Source organism: Camponotus floridanus, unplaced genomic scaffold (assembly GCF_003227725.1).
Source record: "Camponotus floridanus strain SB8 unplaced genomic scaffold, Cflo_v7.5 scaffold55, whole genome shotgun sequence".
Taxonomy (NCBI): domain Eukaryota; kingdom Metazoa; phylum Arthropoda; class Insecta; order Hymenoptera; family Formicidae; genus Camponotus; species Camponotus floridanus.
Genome location: NW_020229714.1, coordinates 1,026,522 through 1,046,608, shown reverse-complemented (window position 1 = coordinate 1,046,608; position 20,087 = coordinate 1,026,522). Strand labels below are relative to the sequence as shown.

The following is a 20,087-nucleotide window of genomic DNA, read 5'->3' as shown; positions in this document are numbered from 1 at the left end:
CAATCGTCCGTACGCGAACATGGTTTCGTACTCGCATGTACTGCCTATATCAAATATTTATGTTACCTCCATAACTCTCTTTGCTTCTAACTATAATAAAAGAAAAGGTTTAAACAAAAAAATAAATAAGGTGTGTGTGGTATTGTGCTTTAATTTTTTTTTGCTCTTTCATAAGATAACTAGATATAACGATTATATATTATATACGATGTATATTTACTTCTTAATAATGCTTATATATGCATACATTTTTTATTTTTTAAAACTTGACATGTAATCTTTTTCGTGTTTATATTTGTTATAATTATCGAATGCTTAATTTATAAAGCGAAACAATAAGTTTTTGAGAAAATTTTATAAAAATTCTCCCCCATTTTTTCTTCTATCTCTCGCAAGATACCTGTCTCCGATCATATATTTTCTACTTTTAGGTGAGCCTGGTAGCCATGTGTTCGGAAGTGTCAGTGATGGAGTCTTCCACGGGAAGATAGTATCACCGAAGAGTGGTGCGTGGTATGTGGAAAAGGCGCATTACTATTTTCCGCCGCACGAGATAAACGAGACATTGCATTCTGTGATCTATCACGAGGATGACGTCGGTGATCCGTACGTGAACGTTCGACAAGGTAAGATGTCAAAAAATTCCTTATTTCATCGATATCTTTAGCGAATCTTTTTCGAAAAACATACATTATTTTGCTCACAAAAGTTTGTAAATATAATTTATTCAACAAAAATAATCTTTATTTATTATAAATTTTCAGTATCGTAATATTTATTGTTATTCATTATTCGTTCAATGCTGGCACATTTCACAGCATCAATAGTATATTTTTATTATGAAAAATTGGAAATATATTTGGTTTTAATAAAGTTAAATAAGAGAAAAATTAATTGAAAGTAAAAAAAGAACAAAAACAGAATGTTATTTTTATTAAAATTTTGAAGCAAAATTCTATTTTTTAAAGTGCAATTGTTATCTATTTTTTAAAATAAGTCATTAACAATAATTTAAATTATTAATAATAAAATCTTGGAAGATTGTATTATAATTTTTCTATAGATTTTTATACGATTTACATTTAGATAAATTTGCAACAAATTATATTCACTACTTTTATACTTTGAATTTTTTTCGCATTCATTTATATTCATAAACTTATGGGTAATAACGTAAACTAGGACGTAGCTTGCGAAAATTTGTTTAATATTTCATCGAAAAAACAATTCTATAAGGAACACTGAACAAAATTGCGAACTTTATTATGTAAATGTAAATGTAATATGCGTTCGAGAAGAGAATACTTTTAGAATAACAAAATTGTGTTTATTTATTGGTTGTAATAATTATGTCTGCCATGAAAAGTTTAATAAGACGGTTATGGATCTGAGAATGTTTTAAACGTTCGTCCGGATATGCAGTTCAATGACGGCGACCTCGAAGTGCCATTTCACATATTACAACATCCGCTTTTCGTTGCGCATCCCTTTTTGTCACGCGATACTTATACATCTTTTCAGAACATACGCTCTTTCTTCTCGGAACTTTAGCTTTACTTTCTAGTATGATTCTTTCTTTAAAAACAACCATTCGTCCATCAGAATCGAGAGACTCGTCTTAATGAAAAGATGTTTTTGGCTTTGATGTTTCGTAGGAGTTAAAACAGTTCTGTACTAATTATATATAATTTTCTTATTATTTATGTTACCTTATTGTAATATATAAAAATAGGAAACGTATTATTTCTTTTTTTTTATTATTTCTTCCTTTTTTACTATATTTGAAAATGAAATTTTCGTTGAAACAAAATTATTCGGCAAATTTGTCAGAAAATCAGCACATTTGAATTAAAATACTGCGCGCTTATCGGGAAGCCACAAAGTAAAATTTAATGGCTGGTACAAGATTGTGCTTAAGCGAGAATATGGATATCGAAAAGTCCACGATGCGGAGAGAAAGAGAGAGGAATTCCACGCACCATTTACGCTATCATTAAGGAAGAAATAGTCCATTCGGATAGATGCGCGAGAAGACTGCGGAAAGTGCAACCTCGTCCTGAATCGCTTGTAGTCAATGTAAGCGACTATACTTATGGGTGGCGGATTTCCTCCTGCGAAATCCACCGTCGTCACCGACTTTATGATAGTAGCGTAAATGGCCAACGCTGAAATAAACAGCCGGCGTATCGCGTGTAATATTTATCGCGCCCATCCGCCCATGCATGCTGCGTGGACCGAATCGTGCCATCTTGCCGTGTTTGCTCTCCGGAAACACGTCCGACGTTATGAGTTTGCCGCACTTATTGGTGTATTATACAAGGCACGATGATACAAGGGAGAGAGAGAGAGAGAGAGTAGGAACAAAATAGCATAGAATGTATCTCGTGTTTTGCGGCCGAGTCTTCCCGGAACGTTGCATGTAATGCAATATTAGACACAAATAAATTTTGCACTAAAAAGGAAATTCCAAAAAGGATATCTTATCGAAATATAACTTGAGAGAGAGGAGAAATGCGCTTTACAAGAGATCCGTGCAAAGTTTTCAATTGACGTAGGAGACTTTTGTTTCATAAAAAATGCAATAATGATTTTTTTATTCGCACGTCAATTACAGGTGAACACAAAGAAACATATGATCGAGATAACTTTAATGTCAACGAGTAAAACGTTAGGAAAAACAAGCGGTCGATCTGTCGTTTCTCTCATCGACGTTCCTTTCATTTCTATTCTACTTTGTGAAACGGGAATAATCTCTATTAAACACTAACGCGCGTAGGCAGCGATAATAGACAGTAGTAGCAGACAGCCAATATCGTCACGCTTGAAACGCCGAGTCATTAAAGTTCGCGGCTTACGGTTAACCCGCCAATAAAGCCGACAGCCGCGATTATTTTGACTATATCGGTAGCGACGTTATTGGTTCGCATTTATGCGAAACGACTTTTCCTTTAGACTAAAGGAATACCTATGGGAGGATACGACTTAGTCAGTTAACGTTATTGCGGTATCATAATATATGAAAGAAATAAAAATATGACACTCGAACGGTATAAAATATCTCACTTCTGAGACTATAAAAGAGATTAATAACTCTGCGTGTGTAATATAACGAAAAAGTCGCATGAATAAAAGCCACTCTATTATTTAAAACGAGCTTGTCAGATGCTATCGCATCACTTACGATTAGAGTTACAGTACTGAATAATCGAAGATTAGGTAAAGAGAGCGAAGAGGAAATTGCATAATTTTTTAAATTACCTTATGAAATAAAAGAGAAATAATTTACAATTAAATATATCTTTTTCCCTTTAGATTCTGGAAATAAAAAAGAATGCAGATATGTGTGTATAGCTAAAAGTGCTGCGGATCAGTAGTTTCTTCATATCGTGAATACGAGGACGTAACGAAAAAGTCACACGAAAGCCACTCTATTATTTGAAACGATCTTGTCAGATACTATCGTATCGCTTACGATTAGAATTACATAAATAGTACTGAATAATCGAAGATTAGGTAAAGAGAGCGAAGAGGAAATTGCATAATTTTTTAAATTACCTTTTGAAATAAAAGAGAAATAATTTACAATTAAATATATCGATCTTTTTCCCTTTAGATTCAGGAAATAAAAAAGAAGGCAGATATGTGTGCATAGCTAAAAGTGTTGCGGATCAGTAGTTCCTTCATGTCGTGAATACGAGGACGTAACGAAAAAGTCACACGAAAGCCACTCTATTATTTGAAACGATCTTGTCAGATACTATCGTATCGCTTACGATTAGAATTACATAAACAGTACTGAATAATCGAAGATTAGGTAAAGAGAGCGAAGAGGAAATTGCATAATTTTTTAAATTACCTTTTGAAATAAAAGAGAAATAATTTACAATTAAATATATCGATCTTTTTCCCTTTAGATTCAGGAAATAAAAAAGAAGGCAGATATGTGTGCATAGCTAAAAGTGTTGCGGATCAGTAGTTCCTTCATGTCGTGAGTACGAGGACGTTTTCTCGAAATTACCGATCCAATCGCGCGAGTTGCTTCCCAATGGAGCATAGATGTTCTCGCACGCGTACGCAGATATTTCCGCGTGTAACGGCGTCGTTGCACCGCGATACAACACCCAGGAGACCGCGACAAGGTCGCCATTAGTCGCCGCAGCATTATGCCCGTGTATTCGCTTTACGCAGATACGCTTGAACATATTGCGGAATTACGTCGATGATCAAACCGCGTCTCTGTTTCGGTGACAGCTCACACACTATATATCGCAGATACGGCACGTGACTTGATGGCTTCCGCGTATCTCGTTATTATTCGCTCTACCTTCTATTCGAAGATCTCTCAAGATAGACTCCGGCCTACCTTAGAGGAGAATTTCGAAGCGCAACGTATCCCGGGTTCTATCGATGATGTAGGACTCCCACGTGGCTCGTGGATGTTTCGAGTCCCATGACCAGATTCAGAATTAATGGCAATGAACTTTGCCATTAATTAGGAACCTTGCGGTGCTTGCTCGGAATGGCTTACGACTCACGCTCCCAGATTTTCATCTATACCGCAGTTCAGGAAGTAGAAACGCCTTATTAATGTGTGTGTGTAAAATTAACGAATCATTTCCCATGGAAAACAGGAATTATTAAGAGAAATTCTAGATTTATAGATTTGAGAAAATTTATTTTTTATAATGTATTCTATATTTAAACAAATAATTCTCTTATTTAATTTTTATTAAAAACAAAAACCGAAGAAATTATTCAGTGACAAACAGAAACACATCTCGTTTTATTTTATATATTTCATTATAGGGGACTTTTTGCATTATTTTTCGTGAAATGGAAGGAAATTATACATGTTTCCTAAAAGTCTTCTAAAAGCAAAAAATACTGATTAAAATGAAATAACGAGTAAGCGCAAGATGAAAAATATGTACAAAATCCAAAGCTCTATTTGTTAAAATTATTTCCGTATAATTCTGTGATTATCTATGCATTTTAATAATAATTCTAACGATAAAAGTATTACAATATTTTAATGAGAAATGAAAAGTAATACAGTATTACAATATTTTTAAGTATAATTTATTAAATTCTTAATAAATTCTTTTTTGAACATGAATTTAAAAGTTATTCGATTTTAAAGAGCTTTTGTTCGAAAATTCTTTAAGTTTTGACAAAAGTTAATTTGTAATAGCATTCTAAAAATTTTTAAAGTTTATAAGAGTTTTAAAAGGGTTAGGGTATATATATATACTTTAATAAAATTATTTTTTAAAATAATATTATACTTTGTATGCAAGTAAAACAAAATTTCTATAATTAAAAAATTAATATTTAAAAATTAAATTACCTATATACTTTATATATTATTGATGTACTTTTCAGGTGATGGTGGTGGATGTGGCATTACTAACAGTGATGTGATAGAATGGATGGAAAGAATCCAAAATTCCGCTTTACCGGATGAACCGCCCAAGACGGCTTCAAAAGGAAGTCAAAAGGAGCCAAAACCAAACGTCGCACCTTGGAACGGCGATCGAGAAACTCCTGGTCACAAATACAGCAGGGAAGCTAATGAACCTAGTCATCGCAGGTCACGAAGAGCGACCAGATCGAAGGAGAATAATACCTGTTCACTCTTCATACAAACAGATCCTCTTATATGGAGGCATATCTCCGAACAGGTATGCTTTTAAATGCTTTAAATGCATATATCGTAAATATCGCAAATTTATTGAAAGAATATCTTTTAAATATTTATTAGGGGTCACTTCTTTCTCTCAATATACAATCTTTTGAATATAAACTCTCTTTCAAAACTAAATATAATTTTGAAAAGTATTTCTCTCTTTGAAAATATTCTAATATAATTTACATTGCAGTCAGATACCATCATTTTTTTCATTTATAAAGCTTACATTAAACCTGAAAAAATTCGAGCAAATTTTATAAATATGAAAAATTAGCATATTTTATTAATCTTAAATTTGAAATGTATTATATTTTAAATTTCTAACTCTTTTAACGAATTTATCTCGGAATTCAAAATAAAAAAAATTTTTTTCTGCGTCTTCCTGTTTAATTTATGAAGCGATAGTTCATAACGCAAAACCAGCATTTGTAATCATGTAAAAGGATTAAAGTCAGAGATAGCAGATTGTTATAATGACCTAATTCTCGTTGGCAATTTGTAACTGGAGAATGCTCGTATCTTCTTGCACAATAGAGAAATACTTGGAATACCGACCATTCTCTTCCTATAGTCACATTCATATGCGTTTTCGTCGGCGGCACGGTCAGTGCAATTCCTCTTTGCATTTTCTCAACAAGCCAGACACCGTCCGCATTCCGAAATTCTTCATAAAAAGAATATTTTCATCCTTATGCCCTATGTCCAACTGCCTTTGATATCATCATGGCCATACGCTGCATAGTATAGTGCGTTCCATCGGACATGCAAATTTAATGACGGATTTTTGGACAAATTTTTTTAAGCTGTTTATTTTTCGCAAAAACTTCCAAAGAATTTTGCTCGCGCGCATATTTAATGTTAAAATTCAAAGATTTTTACACTTGTTAAATTTTAGCAAGTGCAAACAGCTACTGATCCTCGTTTTCACAGAGAATTTAATTTAATACTCAATTATAAGCTGTTTAATGTTGAAAATCGAAAATTTCCATAAAGTCCGTCTTAGATATGAATATATGAGGGGGGAAAAGTTTTCTCCGATGTTCTCGGAGAAAGAGATAGAATAATTTCAGAGTTTCGTCACAGATATTGAACTTGTGTTCGTCTTCGTAGTTGCATCACGACGTGGAGAAAACTAGAGAGGAAATATTGTCCTTGATCGCTCACCACGTCACCGCCGTGAATTACATCTACAGGGACACGAAATTCGATGGAAGGACAGAGCATAGGAACATCAAGTTTGAGGTTCAACGAATAAAGGTAACAATATCGCGTGTCGAAAATAGTACCAATCTCTCGGTGAGCATTCTCTCGTATGACTGACATTTACTATATCTGATATCAGATCGATGACGAGACGGCGTGTACGCCTCAAGCGCCATTCAGCGAACCAAATCCGTTCTGCTTGGAGAACATCGACGTCAGTAACTTCTTGAACCTGCATTCCCTTTCGAATCACGAGGACTTCTGTCTCGCCTACGTCTTCACTTACAGGTGAATGAATAATAGAATAATATCACACTGTGTCTGCTTACTGTGACTGGTTCCCAAACGTTATTTCATGCTTTGTCAACAGGGACTTCACCGGAGGCACCCTTGGACTCGCTTGGGTTGCATCCGCGTCAGGCGCGTCCGGTGGTATTTGCGAAAAGTTCAAGACTTATACCGAAACGGTGTCCGGCCTGTATCAGTCCACTAAGAGATCCCTGAACACCGGCATCATAACTTTCGTGAATTACAACAGCCGAGTGCCGCCCAAGGTATCACAACTGACTTTGGCGCATGAGATAGGCCATAACTTCGGATCACCGGTAAGCAAAAAAAAAACATTGTTTTTCTGCCACGTGCGATAATCTGTTCGAGAATGATGGAACACGCAGAGATAACGATCACCTTTTTTTTCTAGCATGATTTTCCGCCGGAATGCAGACCGGGAGGCTTGGACGGTAATTATATTATGTTCGCCTCAGCGACGAGCGGAAATCGACCGAACAACAGCAAGTTTTCAAAGTGCAGCATTGGCAATATCAGCAACGTCCTAGATGCTATCGAGGATAATAAAAAGAGGAACTGTTTCACTGGTATTTTTATCTTAGATTTTCCCTCATTCTATAGCGTAGAAATAGAAATAGATGTAAATTTTTATTCTGAAAAATTTGTATTTAAATAAAGTATTACAATAAAATTTATTACATTTTTATCTACAGGGGCATTTTGCGGAAACAAGATTGTTGAGGCTGGCGAGGAGTGCGATTGTGGATACGATGACAACGAATGTGTCGACAAGTGCTGCTATCCTAGACAGGTGTCCGAAACGGATAAAGTGAAGAATGATACGGCGAAAGGTTGCAATAGGAAATATGGAACACAATGCAGGTATGTGTAGAAGCAAAACTCGATGATCTTGTCAGGATCGGATATGATTTATCACGTCTGATATTTCTTTCAATCACATATTTCTCACGATTATTTATGTATTTACAGTCCTAGTCAAGGACCATGCTGTTCGAGCGATACGTGCCAGTTTGTTCCCTTCTCCCATAGAGTCCAGTGTAGAGCTGAATCGGACTGTAGTTACAATTCTACTTGTAGTGGAAGATCATCCGAATGTCCAGCACCGCTACCGAAAGCAAATAAGACTAGATGCAACGAGGGCACTCAAGTAAATTCGTTACTTTTATTTCACATATATTTTAACGATTATCGATATTTTTTGCTTCAACGATACATTATTTACAGTTGTGCATCAATGGAGAGTGCACCGGATCCATTTGTCTAGAGTGGAATATGACAGAATGCTTTTTAACGAGCAGTATTATACCGAACATCGATAAGCGAAAGCTTTGTGAATTAGCCTGTCAAAATGGCACTGATACATCAACATGTCGCGGTACGAGCGAATTTGCGCACATGGTAGGACTGCCCGAGGGTGGTATGAGTCTTCGACCTGGTTCACCTTGCGACAATTTTCAAGTAAATTATTAAATTAAATTTAATATTATTTAATAATTGTGTAAAAAAATATGCATGCATTATTAAACATTTTATTTAAAGAATAAAACAATCACTTTTGTTTTTTATTTAGGGTTACTGCGATGTTTTCTTGAAATGTCGAGCTGTCGATACTGAAGGACCTCTTGCAAGATTGAAAAATTTATTGTTCAACAAAGAAACTTTATCATCGGTAGCACAATGGATAACTGTAAGTGCAGATGGATATTTTGCCTATCTATTTATTTTATTGATTTACAATTTTTTATTGTCGCTTATCTTATCTCTTTCTAGGAATTTTGGTGGGCGGTGCTATTGATGGGCATAGGTTTCATCATATTTATGGGATTGTTTATCAAGTGTTGTGCTGTGCATATTCCTTCCACTAATCCTAAAAAACCGCCTGCGAGGCGCATCAGTGATACCTTAACAAGACCGATGAATACTCTTAGAAGGATGGTAAAATAATACATAGAAGTTATATTACAAAACTTTTTCTATATTAAAATTTAAATTAAAGATTATTTAAAAAATAATTACAATACTATTACTGCATATTTTATTACTTGTCATACTTACAGCGACATCCATACGGTGCAGGAGGGCCTGGGCCAAGAAGTATACCCCCAAGACCAAGTCAAGGTGGACACGGAACACGTGGACCTTCTCATGGTTATGGAGAGGGTAGAGGTGCTCAATATTATCCGAAAGGTGTGTTAGTATATTAAAACATCTACGTATTTCTCGTTGCTTGAGTTTAATTCGTGTGCTTAAGCATCAATCAAACATGCATACTTTGACATTAATGTGAAAGAAAGGATTGCTAATATGGATTAAACCCAAGTAAACGTTGTTCGCGTCTTCTCGTTCTTGTGTGACCCGCAACTACATCAATGTCTTTTCCTGTTTGCATCTCCCTCGCATTGATTGACGCGCATCACTACTATCGTTCTATGACCTGCAGAGGTGAGCTGGGGCCTATATTCTATATGCTTGACAGGAGCAAATATGTGAATATATTATTTCTATATAACGTAAAACTTACACATTTATTTTATGACATATAATAAAAGAGAGCTTATATTTTTTTCTTCCCCTCTATGAGAAATTCTTGTATTTGCTCCTAGCTCATTGTTCATGGCATTGCACTGGATGCTAGCTGAAATACTTTTTTCTTTCCTATTTCATATAGGAGCCGAACTCTTTCCTTCTCATTTTACATCTCGCCATCATTTTGTTGATCTTAAATTATTATTTTCCGAATGGCATTATAGTTAGAAAGAGAGAAACAGTACACCAAGAATACACAAAAAGCATGGAGATCGCGGCAACTGTTACTCTCCCTATACTGTCATATTTTATTAACTTAATATACAATATATTGGCAGTATAACCCTTTCTATTTTCGCATATTTGACGTTACTTTTTATTACGCGTTTCATTTCATTGCCGAACATTTTTCTAAACTTTAAGCAGGCTATCGCTCGGTTCCCACAGCTAGTGCGCCACCAAATAGCGGGTCAGCAGACAACTACAACCGTTCCAATCACCCAGAGTTGTACGCCGGCGCCTATTCGAGCTCCGGGGGAGGGGGGAGGGGCGCAGCCTATGAGATGAGGCATCACAACAAGGTGTGACGATCCTAGGACGTCGTCACGGACTAGGGCCACCAGTCGCGGCGTTGCATCACGGGTCGTTGTGTGAAACGATTGCCAAACACGAAGGAAATCGATCCATGTCATATAAGCTGTTCAACGCTCAAGGAGCGCGACGATGTCTCATAACCGAGGTCGAAGCAATAATGACGAGATATGCAGCGCGATAATATCGCACGATGATCGAACAGATTGAGAGGTCCGACGATACGCGCTTTTATTTAAATTGTGTTGAATTCATATAAAGTGCAAAAGTGCCGTACGTTACTAGATGCGTTGTAGATACGAAGAAAGTACACGTCGGTGATCAAATTGATCTCTCATTTTCATCAGTTCGGTAGATGTGATTTTTCTGCAGAGACTAATGCTGCGAACGGCGACCCGGAAGATCAAATTAACAAAAGTTACGATAATAAAGTAACGGAGTATATATCCGAAATCATGAGTACTGAGAATTTTATATATGTAATCTTTTTTATGTAGTATCATCAATATACACGCGGATCTTTCGCGTCGCCATTCAAAGAACTCGTCGCATGATCAAATTTTAGAACGCTTCGGACAGCCTTCGTCAATGCGAAGGTGACATTGTTATATGATCAAAGTAATTTAAATCGATGCAACTTGTGATTCATTTATCGCTTTAGCGATCGACGTTGTATTCGCACAGCGACGAACGCGGCGATGTTAAAACGCGTCGTATTTTCGCCCTTCGAACATTACAAGCACTTAAGGCCAAGGTTGTATGGTCTTTATGTGACGGCGTCCTTCACGAGATGTCGATACTCGTGCATGTCGCTCTCGAAAGTTAAGTTAAGAGATCTGTGATCTATGATTGAGATCTCTATTCGTTTGTTAGAGATTAGATACATGTTTAGCGGGGAATTGGCAATAAGACAATACGTCCTTTGGTGTAAGCGGTATATATATAAATGAGTTTTCCAAAGGCAAATGTTTTATTCGCATTTCGTTTATTTTGATGAATATAGCGAGCTAAAAAGTGTTTTTTATTCAGATTGAAGTTTTATTATGAATAAAGCGAATATGTAATCTAACTTTAAAATTCGATACAGATCATAATATTATTTGATCAAGAGAAAAAAAAACTGTTGTAGACTAAAATTCAACAACATTTTCAATTTTTTCTTGATCAGATAATATTATGATCTATTATCTACATATTCTATCTGTATTTTTATTATATCTGCAATTTTAAGGAACCTAAAAAGTTTCATATTATAAATGACTTTCTGGAGCGAAATGACACCTTACCATTACCAAACCATCACAGGTCATTCACATGATCTCTGTACCATTGTAGCATAATAATTAACGGTATGTATTATTCTTATACTAATTTGTATTAGCCAATTGGAGAATGAATGGAGCTATGCAAGATTATGGAAGGAGATATAAGAGCAGCAACACAAAATAATGCGTTTCTGTAGCAAGGTATTCCATTAACTATTATATATATGAACAAAAAAATGATATTGATTATTATTAGGCTATGCTAATTATTACTATTATTATTAATTAGTTATATCTTGCAGATGATAATTTATCTCCGCCTATTGCGAATGTTATAAGTTATATTTAATTAAAAACAAGTTTTTTAATATCTATGTATTAAGTCGGGGGCTGCACCGTAAACGCGCGATTATGCGTATAGCGGACCAAAGACGAGCCCTCTTACCGAAACGCAGCGTGTTATATTATACAATATATTATATATATATATACATAGGCTCTCACACGTACACAGCTGCATACTCGTAAACGAGAAACACGAGATCGGTTCTCATTCTCGAGGTGAATCGTATCTGGTGCTGTTGAACTGCTTGTCGATACGATTAATGCACTCCCCTCTTCTCCAAAACGCCAAATCTAACAATGAAACGACTGAGTTCTTTTTCATATATCTCTTATCGACGCCTATTTAATGCAAACGTGTCCGATCCTATTTAGATTATATTATCCTGTTTAGATATATAATTTATAGCGAATAATATTGAAGGCATATTATTATATGCATAAAAAGCGTATTCAAATTATCGATAACAAATCAGAAGATTTAATGATTGATCTGATTTCAAAATAGCATATGTTTAATCAGAAAAAAGCTGATTGAACATGTATTATTTATTGTTAGAAATCAAATTTATCATTTTTCCAATCTCAGTTTTTATAATTGTTATTTGTATTACTTATATACTTTCTCCTTTTAATCATACTTTCAACATTCTGTACTTGAAGAAATGCATTTTTTTTTAAATGTGAGATTATAAAAAAGATCAACTTCATTTTTCATCAATCTTTTAATCATTGCATATAATTATATTTATATATAGTAGAACGTTTTAATATTTTAAAGTGCAGCGCAGATAAATAGTATTACTATACAGTCACAGTAACTATACATCATTTCTGTTATTTTAAAATCATAACAATTATTTGGAAATTTTGCATTAATCTTTATTTTTCAGTCACGTAGAAATTTGTAGAGCATAAAAAACAGAAAGTTAATGATATTCTTAAATATCAATTGGTGTAATGAATATATATCTCTATGTCTATCCACAATTGGGTCACAACTCTCTGCGTTGTAATTTTAAGACTGTGTTTTAACTAGGCAAAAAGATGAATATAGGGATGCAAGATTATAAAATAGGGGAAGAGGTGCCAGAAAAGACACTATAATACGAGTTTGCGGATCGTGTGAAAATGTACAATAGACGCAATGTGATTATTATGATGGATCATATGGGAGTCTTGCGAAAAAAGGAGCAAACGAGAGAAAATACTAGAAAATGGAATGGAAAGTAAATGTTCTTTGGGCGTGAAAGAAGAAATATGAGTGAGAGAACGTGAGAAAGTGATCGCGAGAAGTGTGTATATCTGTATATAAATATATACCGCGCGATTATAAAATGATTATATAACAAATGGTAACGCGAATACAAAAAATACTTGTTTTTATATCAGATCTGTATTATAGCGGAATATTATTCTGTATTTTGTAATCAGGACGGAAGTTAGGGATGAGACGAACGAGTGTCTGTACATGCGTGTAATCGAGCCTTTAGGTTTTAAGTATAAGTTTCTGTGACGATCTATCGTGGACCGGAGAAATCGGTCAACGTTATTTAGGAGAAGTTTCGAGATTTCTTGCGTATAGGCAAGTAATTCCGTTTGACCCCATTCGTAATCGCTCGTGATATCATTGAACGATTTTAGTCTGTTTCGATGCAAGCAACAATCCATGACAATTCATGGATGAGATTTACTGCCATTGAACGTAACGAGGCATGACTCAATTAATTTTAATGCGTTATATATTACACGTTATATATCACATTAGAAATGCTTTTTGAAAATAAATGTTAGTTGTCTTCTTAATGTACAATAATGATATTAACGAATATTTTAGAAAATTCCGTCGGATAAAGAAGACTTTTTATACGTCCTTTTTTAAATTTTATTTTACGCAATGTCGTTCATAGAGTCATCGGAAACTTCTAGGCAATCACTTCGTTCCAAGCCACTGCCATTTGATGAGCAATCTCGAGGTAGTTAGAAATTGCTTTTGGAATGAATTGATGTCTCTGATGTCGAACAATGATGCGTAAACTACTTTTGCTTCCATTTCACTGCCATTACTATTTCGAACGACTGAACGCCATGATCAAAAAGATCGCAGTTACAAAGTTCGCCTACGCGACATAACGAATATCGAGAAAGAAGACAGAATAGATAGCAATGCCTCGTTACGTCTCGCTAAAAGCCTAAGAAACGGGCGTGGAATGGGATCAAGGCGTAGTTATTGTAGTTGACAATGAAGTCGCTTATGCGTACGAGAGGAGAGTATAAGATAAGAATAAATTTTCCTTCATCATTTGTTCCAGACTTCTAAATACATATACAGCTTAAGCTTATTCGTTTCCGCGGCGTCTGGATTAAGATGCGATTTTTTAATTCTCACATGGTCATGAATTTCCTCATCTCACAGTTAATTGCAATAGTGCAACATGTACGTCAAGTCGCTATATATGTACATCACATCGATACCGATAATGACCGAACGAAATCTTTCAAGACTACTGACAATGAGACTTAGGTATCTATCTTAATCCAGAGTTGCATTACTGTGACGCGATGCACACACACACACTACTCTATCACTTGTACATAATATTAGAGAGGGAAGAACAAAAAAAAAAAGAACAAATCGAGATTATATTTTTTCTATCAATCCAAAAACGTGGTGACCTATCAACGTCGTGCATCCAGGATTATTTAAGCGTAACTTCGTATGCCCTTTGTATCGATCACTTCGCGAATGATTGTTTTCTGAGATACTTTTTTTCTGTTTTTTTTTTTTTTTATTCGAAAGCGTTACTTGGATATCACCAAACACCAAGTGACCCTTACATTCGTGCCGTACATTTACTTTTAATCAGTGCAACTTTGAGTGATGTGTGTTCTTGAGGTGTATCTCTTTATTGTAAATTATTATAACTGAGCATGATACTGACCAATCGCGCCTGAACGTAGCTTCAGACTCTCTTTTCCCAAAATGTCTAGAATGCGGCGAGTGTTTTAAGAATATTATAAATAAAAGAATTATGATTGTGAATATCTCTTGTGTTACGTTAATGTGATTAAAAGAGACAAAAACAATGTAAAAAACTAAATAAAGCATACATTTTACATTTATCCACTGTGTCTAATTTTTGAAGCAAAGCGAACTTTATCTTAAAGATAAGTGACGAGTCATGTTTTATACACATAATTTCTTTATTATATAAACTATTGTAAAAGTTACAATTGTACATTAAAAAGTCGTAGTGGGTAAGTGTGATGATACCTATGTGATATATGAATATCGCGATCTTTAGCCTGAAATCGATGGGAGCTTACATTCTGCATTCCCATGGAATAAAAATTCTTTTACATAAACTATAATACTTGACTGTAAAATTTAAGATATGCAGTTATGCACTAACAAATATTTTAAATTGGACGTCAAATTATAGAGAATACTATATATTAAAAAATGCATTTCGAATGTTACGAAAGTCTGTGAATCTCGACAAAATTGTACATCGATTAACTTTCCTCGATAAAGATTCTTTCAATATAAATCTAGAATTCAGCTACATAAAATTTGTGTAAACACATCTCAATTATACGAATCAATATACGCGATTTTTTGCAAGCAACGTAAAAAAATCGCTAATATATATATTACGATGTCGCAAGCTTGTGACATTTATTAAAATGTCGAGGAGTGTAATCGATTAATATTATCAATCCTCGAATAATCGTAACATTCTCCACTCTTTCGTGCTTTCGGTGACATAAGCTTGTACTTTTTTCATCAACGCTAGCCATAAAACTAGCATCATTCAGGAAATTATCGTTTAGCTAAATGATATAAATAGCAAATTCTTTATGATTGCCTCCGATGGTACAAGTATGGACGTAAAAAAGTGGCCCTGAGTGGCAAGTTGGAAATGCAGCACCCTTTCTCTCTCGCAGCTTCGTTGAATTCATAGTTGCGAATGCTCGAGCTTGTATACGTCATGATATGCGTTGCGTATCAGTGCATATGGAAAGCAGCTCTCCAATAAGTCCATCGTTAAAAATGGAGATTCTTGAACTATTTGATCCAATAAAAGATAGACGGACTCTCTGTTTCGAGTTGCTTCTTTGTCTGCTTCTTGGCCTAATCTCAACAAACTGGATGAGGCTAAAGCAAGGAACTCCTTCATTCTATCCTCTATGTCATTCTGCCCACAAATTGTAAATAATGCTCCGAATATATTATTTATCGCGGTCGCCATACAGTGTATATTGTTGGAATGGCCCTCGAACGATGCTCTATAGAAGGAATTATCATTTCGTGCCAATTTCGGGATGGAAACCGCTACGAAGACCATTAGTAGACAAACGAGCAAATGTTCGTCCTCGTCGACTTCTGCTTTTTGATTTCTCAGCGCGGTCGTCAAGGTAGGATCAACCTTGCAGGTCAAGCCTGCAGCTGATGTCATCTCAGAAACAACGCGCATGGGATCGCCGGACGGCAAATGATGTCTAAAATCCAATATGGAGCTCAGCAAAAACGGTATGCGTTCCTCCAGCACGTCAACCAGTGCCGACTGCGATAATTGCCGGAAACTCAGAATCACACCTATTATAGTAACTCGCTGAAGAACATTGTCTACGTGTTGCAGCTTTTTAAATTGCTCTTTCATCACTTCTGGCTTGTCAAAATTCGTTCTCAGAGAAATCAATACGTCTTTATTGCCCGCCACCAATTTCTTCAACTGTTGTACCTGACTGGCGATGTGCCACATCAAGTTCTCGTTCAACATCTTCATACCATACGGTCCAATCAATTCGGCCAACGCTCTGAGCTCATTAATATCGGAGAACTCCTCAGCATTAAATGGAATGGCACCTTCTACTGACAAGCTGACAAACGCTCGTTGATTCGTGGAATAACAAATATTGCCGGCACTAACTCGCCTCAATAAAACGTCCGAATACCATTGCGTATAGAGCGCAGCTATGGTTTTGTCACCATGACTATCCAGCTCTTGAGTTTGCTGGAGTAAGGCGTTATTGAAGACACGCGTAATATCTATGTGAACATAATTTTCGATAGTCTGAAGAACATTCATGTAAGATCTAACACTGACAAAAAGTTCGGATGGTTTGGCTATCTCGCTGGTGTCTGGATTATACATGACCATTCCTACCAATGCTCTAGCAAATCGCGACTCCAGATGTTGATGCAAATATTCCCTCGGTGCAAAAGTATACTCCCAGACGTTGATAGTAGGGCAATAATTGATGGCATAACATAATTCAGTAAGAGCCATATGCAGCTTATCCATCGTTGTTAATTCCTCCCGTGTCTTCCGATAGCTCTCTATACCGGGTTTATGAATCTCGTACATGTTTTTCTTATTCTTGTCTTTCTTCTTACGATTAACAACTTGTGAGATTAACAGAGCACAGTGTTTCGGTAGTAATTTATCGCTCATATTACACTGCTCATCGCAAATAGTTGTGATAATATTTTTAGCTTCTTTGGCCATCTCATCCAGGAACATATTAACGACGGAGAGGCTTCTCTCCCGAATGTGATGACGCTCCTCTGGACAGAGCTCGTGAGTGCAACTCTGGAAGTGGCTGCATATGAGTGGGAAGGCGACAATGTATCGATTCTGAGCAGGAAACTCGAGACACATGTGGAATTGATCTTCAAATATCTTGCTGTAAAAACAAAAGATGGATAAATCGGACGTCTCGACTAACATCTCATCTAAATTGTCGACCATTTTCGTATGGAAGATTACTGTATCCATAAAGGAAGCTAACTCTCTATTATCAGCCAGATTCATATTGCACTTTGCGATAGACATATAGGCCTGCAGCCTAACCCAATCCAGCCGGAAGGCACGGAAATCAAATAATTCATTGTCTTCGACTTGTTTTACAGTCAAACTAGCTATAGTTGAACACATATCACTAAGAATAGCTCCTTCGTCTTCAGGACAAACTGGAAGATTTTGTATCATCTGATGCAAAGCAGGAGCATCGAATCCCGAAAGAAATTGGACATAATACCTTTGAAGCACCTGAGAATATTTCTTTACTAATGCTCGTAGTTCTTCGCAATGGAAAAGCAATTCTGGCAACTGACGGTCCACCAAATCCTCGCTACCTCGTCCTTTCCCTTTGCCTTGAATAGGGGGATTATCTCCGTGTCTCAGTAGCCACAGTACCTCGTCTCTTGCATGAGAAAGCCCCATTAAAACCAGTAATGCCTTTGGGCCCAGAAGACCAGGCTGGTCGGTTAGAATCAAACCTAGTTCCTTTAGAGCAGTCCTTAAGAATTTTCTTCTTTCCCTATGCCTGTAACCAGCTTTTTGTACCGCTTGATTATAACATTCTTTTACTTCTGAAACTCTTTTACTATATCCTTTCATACCTTCGAAGAATGTTTGGATGTACTGATGTATATAAATTACCTCGTCTCTAAATAATGCCAGCACCCAACCAGATTCTAAAGCAGTGATCCACAGTTTGCTTGGTTGTTCCTGATTCAAGAATGTATGACAAAGTGTAAATCCAAGAATCACCCATCTTTCTATTCTATCCAAGCTCAATGTTTCGCACGACATAGTGTCTGTTGCCGCTGCTTTCAAAATCTGGCCTGGACTACCAACAAGACTCAATTTTTGATCAGCTCTCCATGTGTCAGCAGACAAGTTTCTACCAGGATATACTGGCCACAATGAAGTCAGGGCATTCTTCAATAATTTAGAGTGCGGTACAAATTCTTCTGAAAGTTTCTTCAGTGGAGCGTCGTAATCCATAATCATCTGTCCTAAGCGAGGAAAACTGGGATCTGATTGACTATGCACCATCTCGTGAGCCGCATTGAACAATCCTAGCACCGCTTTACGATCTTCAACTCTCGATAGAAGAATCATCAAACTGATATAAGTGACTACAAGATCTAAATATCCTTTGGTCAAATCAAAATTAATCGTAATATCCATATGAACACCGCATGCATCCATAGTAGTCAAAAGCTCACACACATTATCTTTAAAATCTAATAGATCCACGAATGTATAATAATACAATGACAGGGATTTGATAATCTCATTACGAATGTTCGTAATAGTCTGCAGTCCTTTTACATCGATGTTAGGAAACTTTCTGACGATCGCTTTGATGGAAGACTCCAATGCCTTGTCGGAGAGGAAGGCAGGCTTCGATTTGGCATCACCACACGCTTTTTTAATATTATAAATGCGTGTCAACATACCAATCCCTCTATCGTTCAAAATAGTCAGCTTCTCGGCCAGCTTTTGCTGGCTCGGCACGATGGGTCGAGCCATGACCACGTTATTTAATTGCCTCTCACGCGATTGACATTACTGGTCAATTACTTGCTTGCAATAAATGACAGCGATTATTCGACCCCACCCCTGGGGAAGGTAATCTATTCCACCGGATGCGCTTCTGGTTTCCTGCAAGGAGAAACGAAGCTCATTTTCTCACCTTGACTTATCTATCTTGACTGTATGTGTACTCACCTGTCACCGCGATTACATTGTTGTATGCATAATAATCATCGCGTAATAATAGATAGGCCGAATTAACTCTGTATATCGCGCTTCTCAGCACGGCGCGTACCGCGTGAAGTACGTCGCTATCGGCGATGCAGTGCTGCCAACCATGTGAGCGTGAATCTCCAGTGTCGAGCAGGCTGGGCGATAGCGGCACAGTCGATCGGTTTAAAATCGCGGAAGTGGTTGCTCGTCGCGTTGTGCGCGGTCAATTTTGCTCGTTCGTAGTGTGTGCAGATGTACTTTTGTGTTGTAAATTGCAGTTTCGGATGATGGTTTGGCCAGCAAATCAAGTCATTGTTGCAGATAACGTAAGTCGACTTTTATTTTTGCATATTTGCATGTTGTTTTACGGAGAGCTAAATCCTCCCCCCTCTCCCCCTCCCTCCCTCAAAGTAAAATACAGCAAGTGCAATTGTATTTTGGTGTTTTCTTTTTATCTAATATATATTATATATAACAACAATTATATAACAACAAGTAACAAGTATATGTGTACAAGTATATATGTCAGAGATGATTTTTTTAAACAAATAGATCAATTTTCCATAACGGTAAAATGTGTAATTTGTAATAGTGATGGCTCCCTCTACCAAAATAACA

General features: G+C 36.3%; 2 protein-coding genes across 4 annotated transcripts in view; one reads left to right on the top strand and one right to left on the bottom strand.

Annotated features, from left to right (window-relative positions):
• LOC105253828 (disintegrin and metalloproteinase domain-containing protein 10) overlaps window positions 1-12,475 on the top strand; it is a 112,689-nt gene extending 100,214 nt beyond the window's left edge. The window contains exons 3-15 of one of the 3 annotated variants that reach the window (XM_011262140.3): window positions 432-626; window positions 5,383-5,681; window positions 6,800-6,946; window positions 7,032-7,180; window positions 7,263-7,497; window positions 7,593-7,767; window positions 7,894-8,062; window positions 8,171-8,348; window positions 8,426-8,659; window positions 8,772-8,888; window positions 8,972-9,136; window positions 9,259-9,388; window positions 10,151-12,475. In XM_011262140.3, the coding sequence (XP_011260442.1) occupies window positions 432-626; window positions 5,383-5,681; window positions 6,800-6,946; window positions 7,032-7,180; window positions 7,263-7,497; window positions 7,593-7,767; window positions 7,894-8,062; window positions 8,171-8,348; window positions 8,426-8,659; window positions 8,772-8,888; window positions 8,972-9,136; window positions 9,259-9,388; window positions 10,151-10,314 (2,357 nt within the window). In that variant the 3' untranslated portion in view covers window positions 10,315-12,475. The remainder of the gene's footprint in view (window positions 1-431; window positions 627-5,382; window positions 5,682-6,799; window positions 6,947-7,031; window positions 7,181-7,262; window positions 7,498-7,592; window positions 7,768-7,893; window positions 8,063-8,170; window positions 8,349-8,425; window positions 8,660-8,771; window positions 8,889-8,971; window positions 9,137-9,258; window positions 9,389-10,150) is intronic. The other 2 variants (XM_011262142.3, XM_011262141.3) reach the window with 2 other exon arrangements.
• A 3,229-nt stretch (window positions 12,476-15,704) lies between these two features.
• Window positions 15,705-19,569, bottom strand: LOC105253827 (membrane-associated protein Hem). Its single transcript, XM_011262139.3, has 2 exons — window positions 19,452-19,569; window positions 15,705-19,385 (listed from the first exon to the last, which is right to left on the bottom strand). Exon 2 carries the CDS (start codon window positions 19,251-19,253, stop codon window positions 15,885-15,887), a length of 3,369 nt encoding a protein of 1,122 aa, XP_011260441.1. The 5' UTR covers window positions 19,254-19,385; window positions 19,452-19,569; the 3' UTR covers window positions 15,705-15,884.
• Between the last annotated feature and the right edge of the window lie 518 nt (window positions 19,570-20,087).

Coding starts and splice junctions, on each gene's coding strand:
- LOC105253827 (XM_011262139.3), bottom strand. CDS start 19,253: ATGGCTCGACCCATCGTGCCGAGCCAGCAAAAGCTGGCCGAGAAGCTG.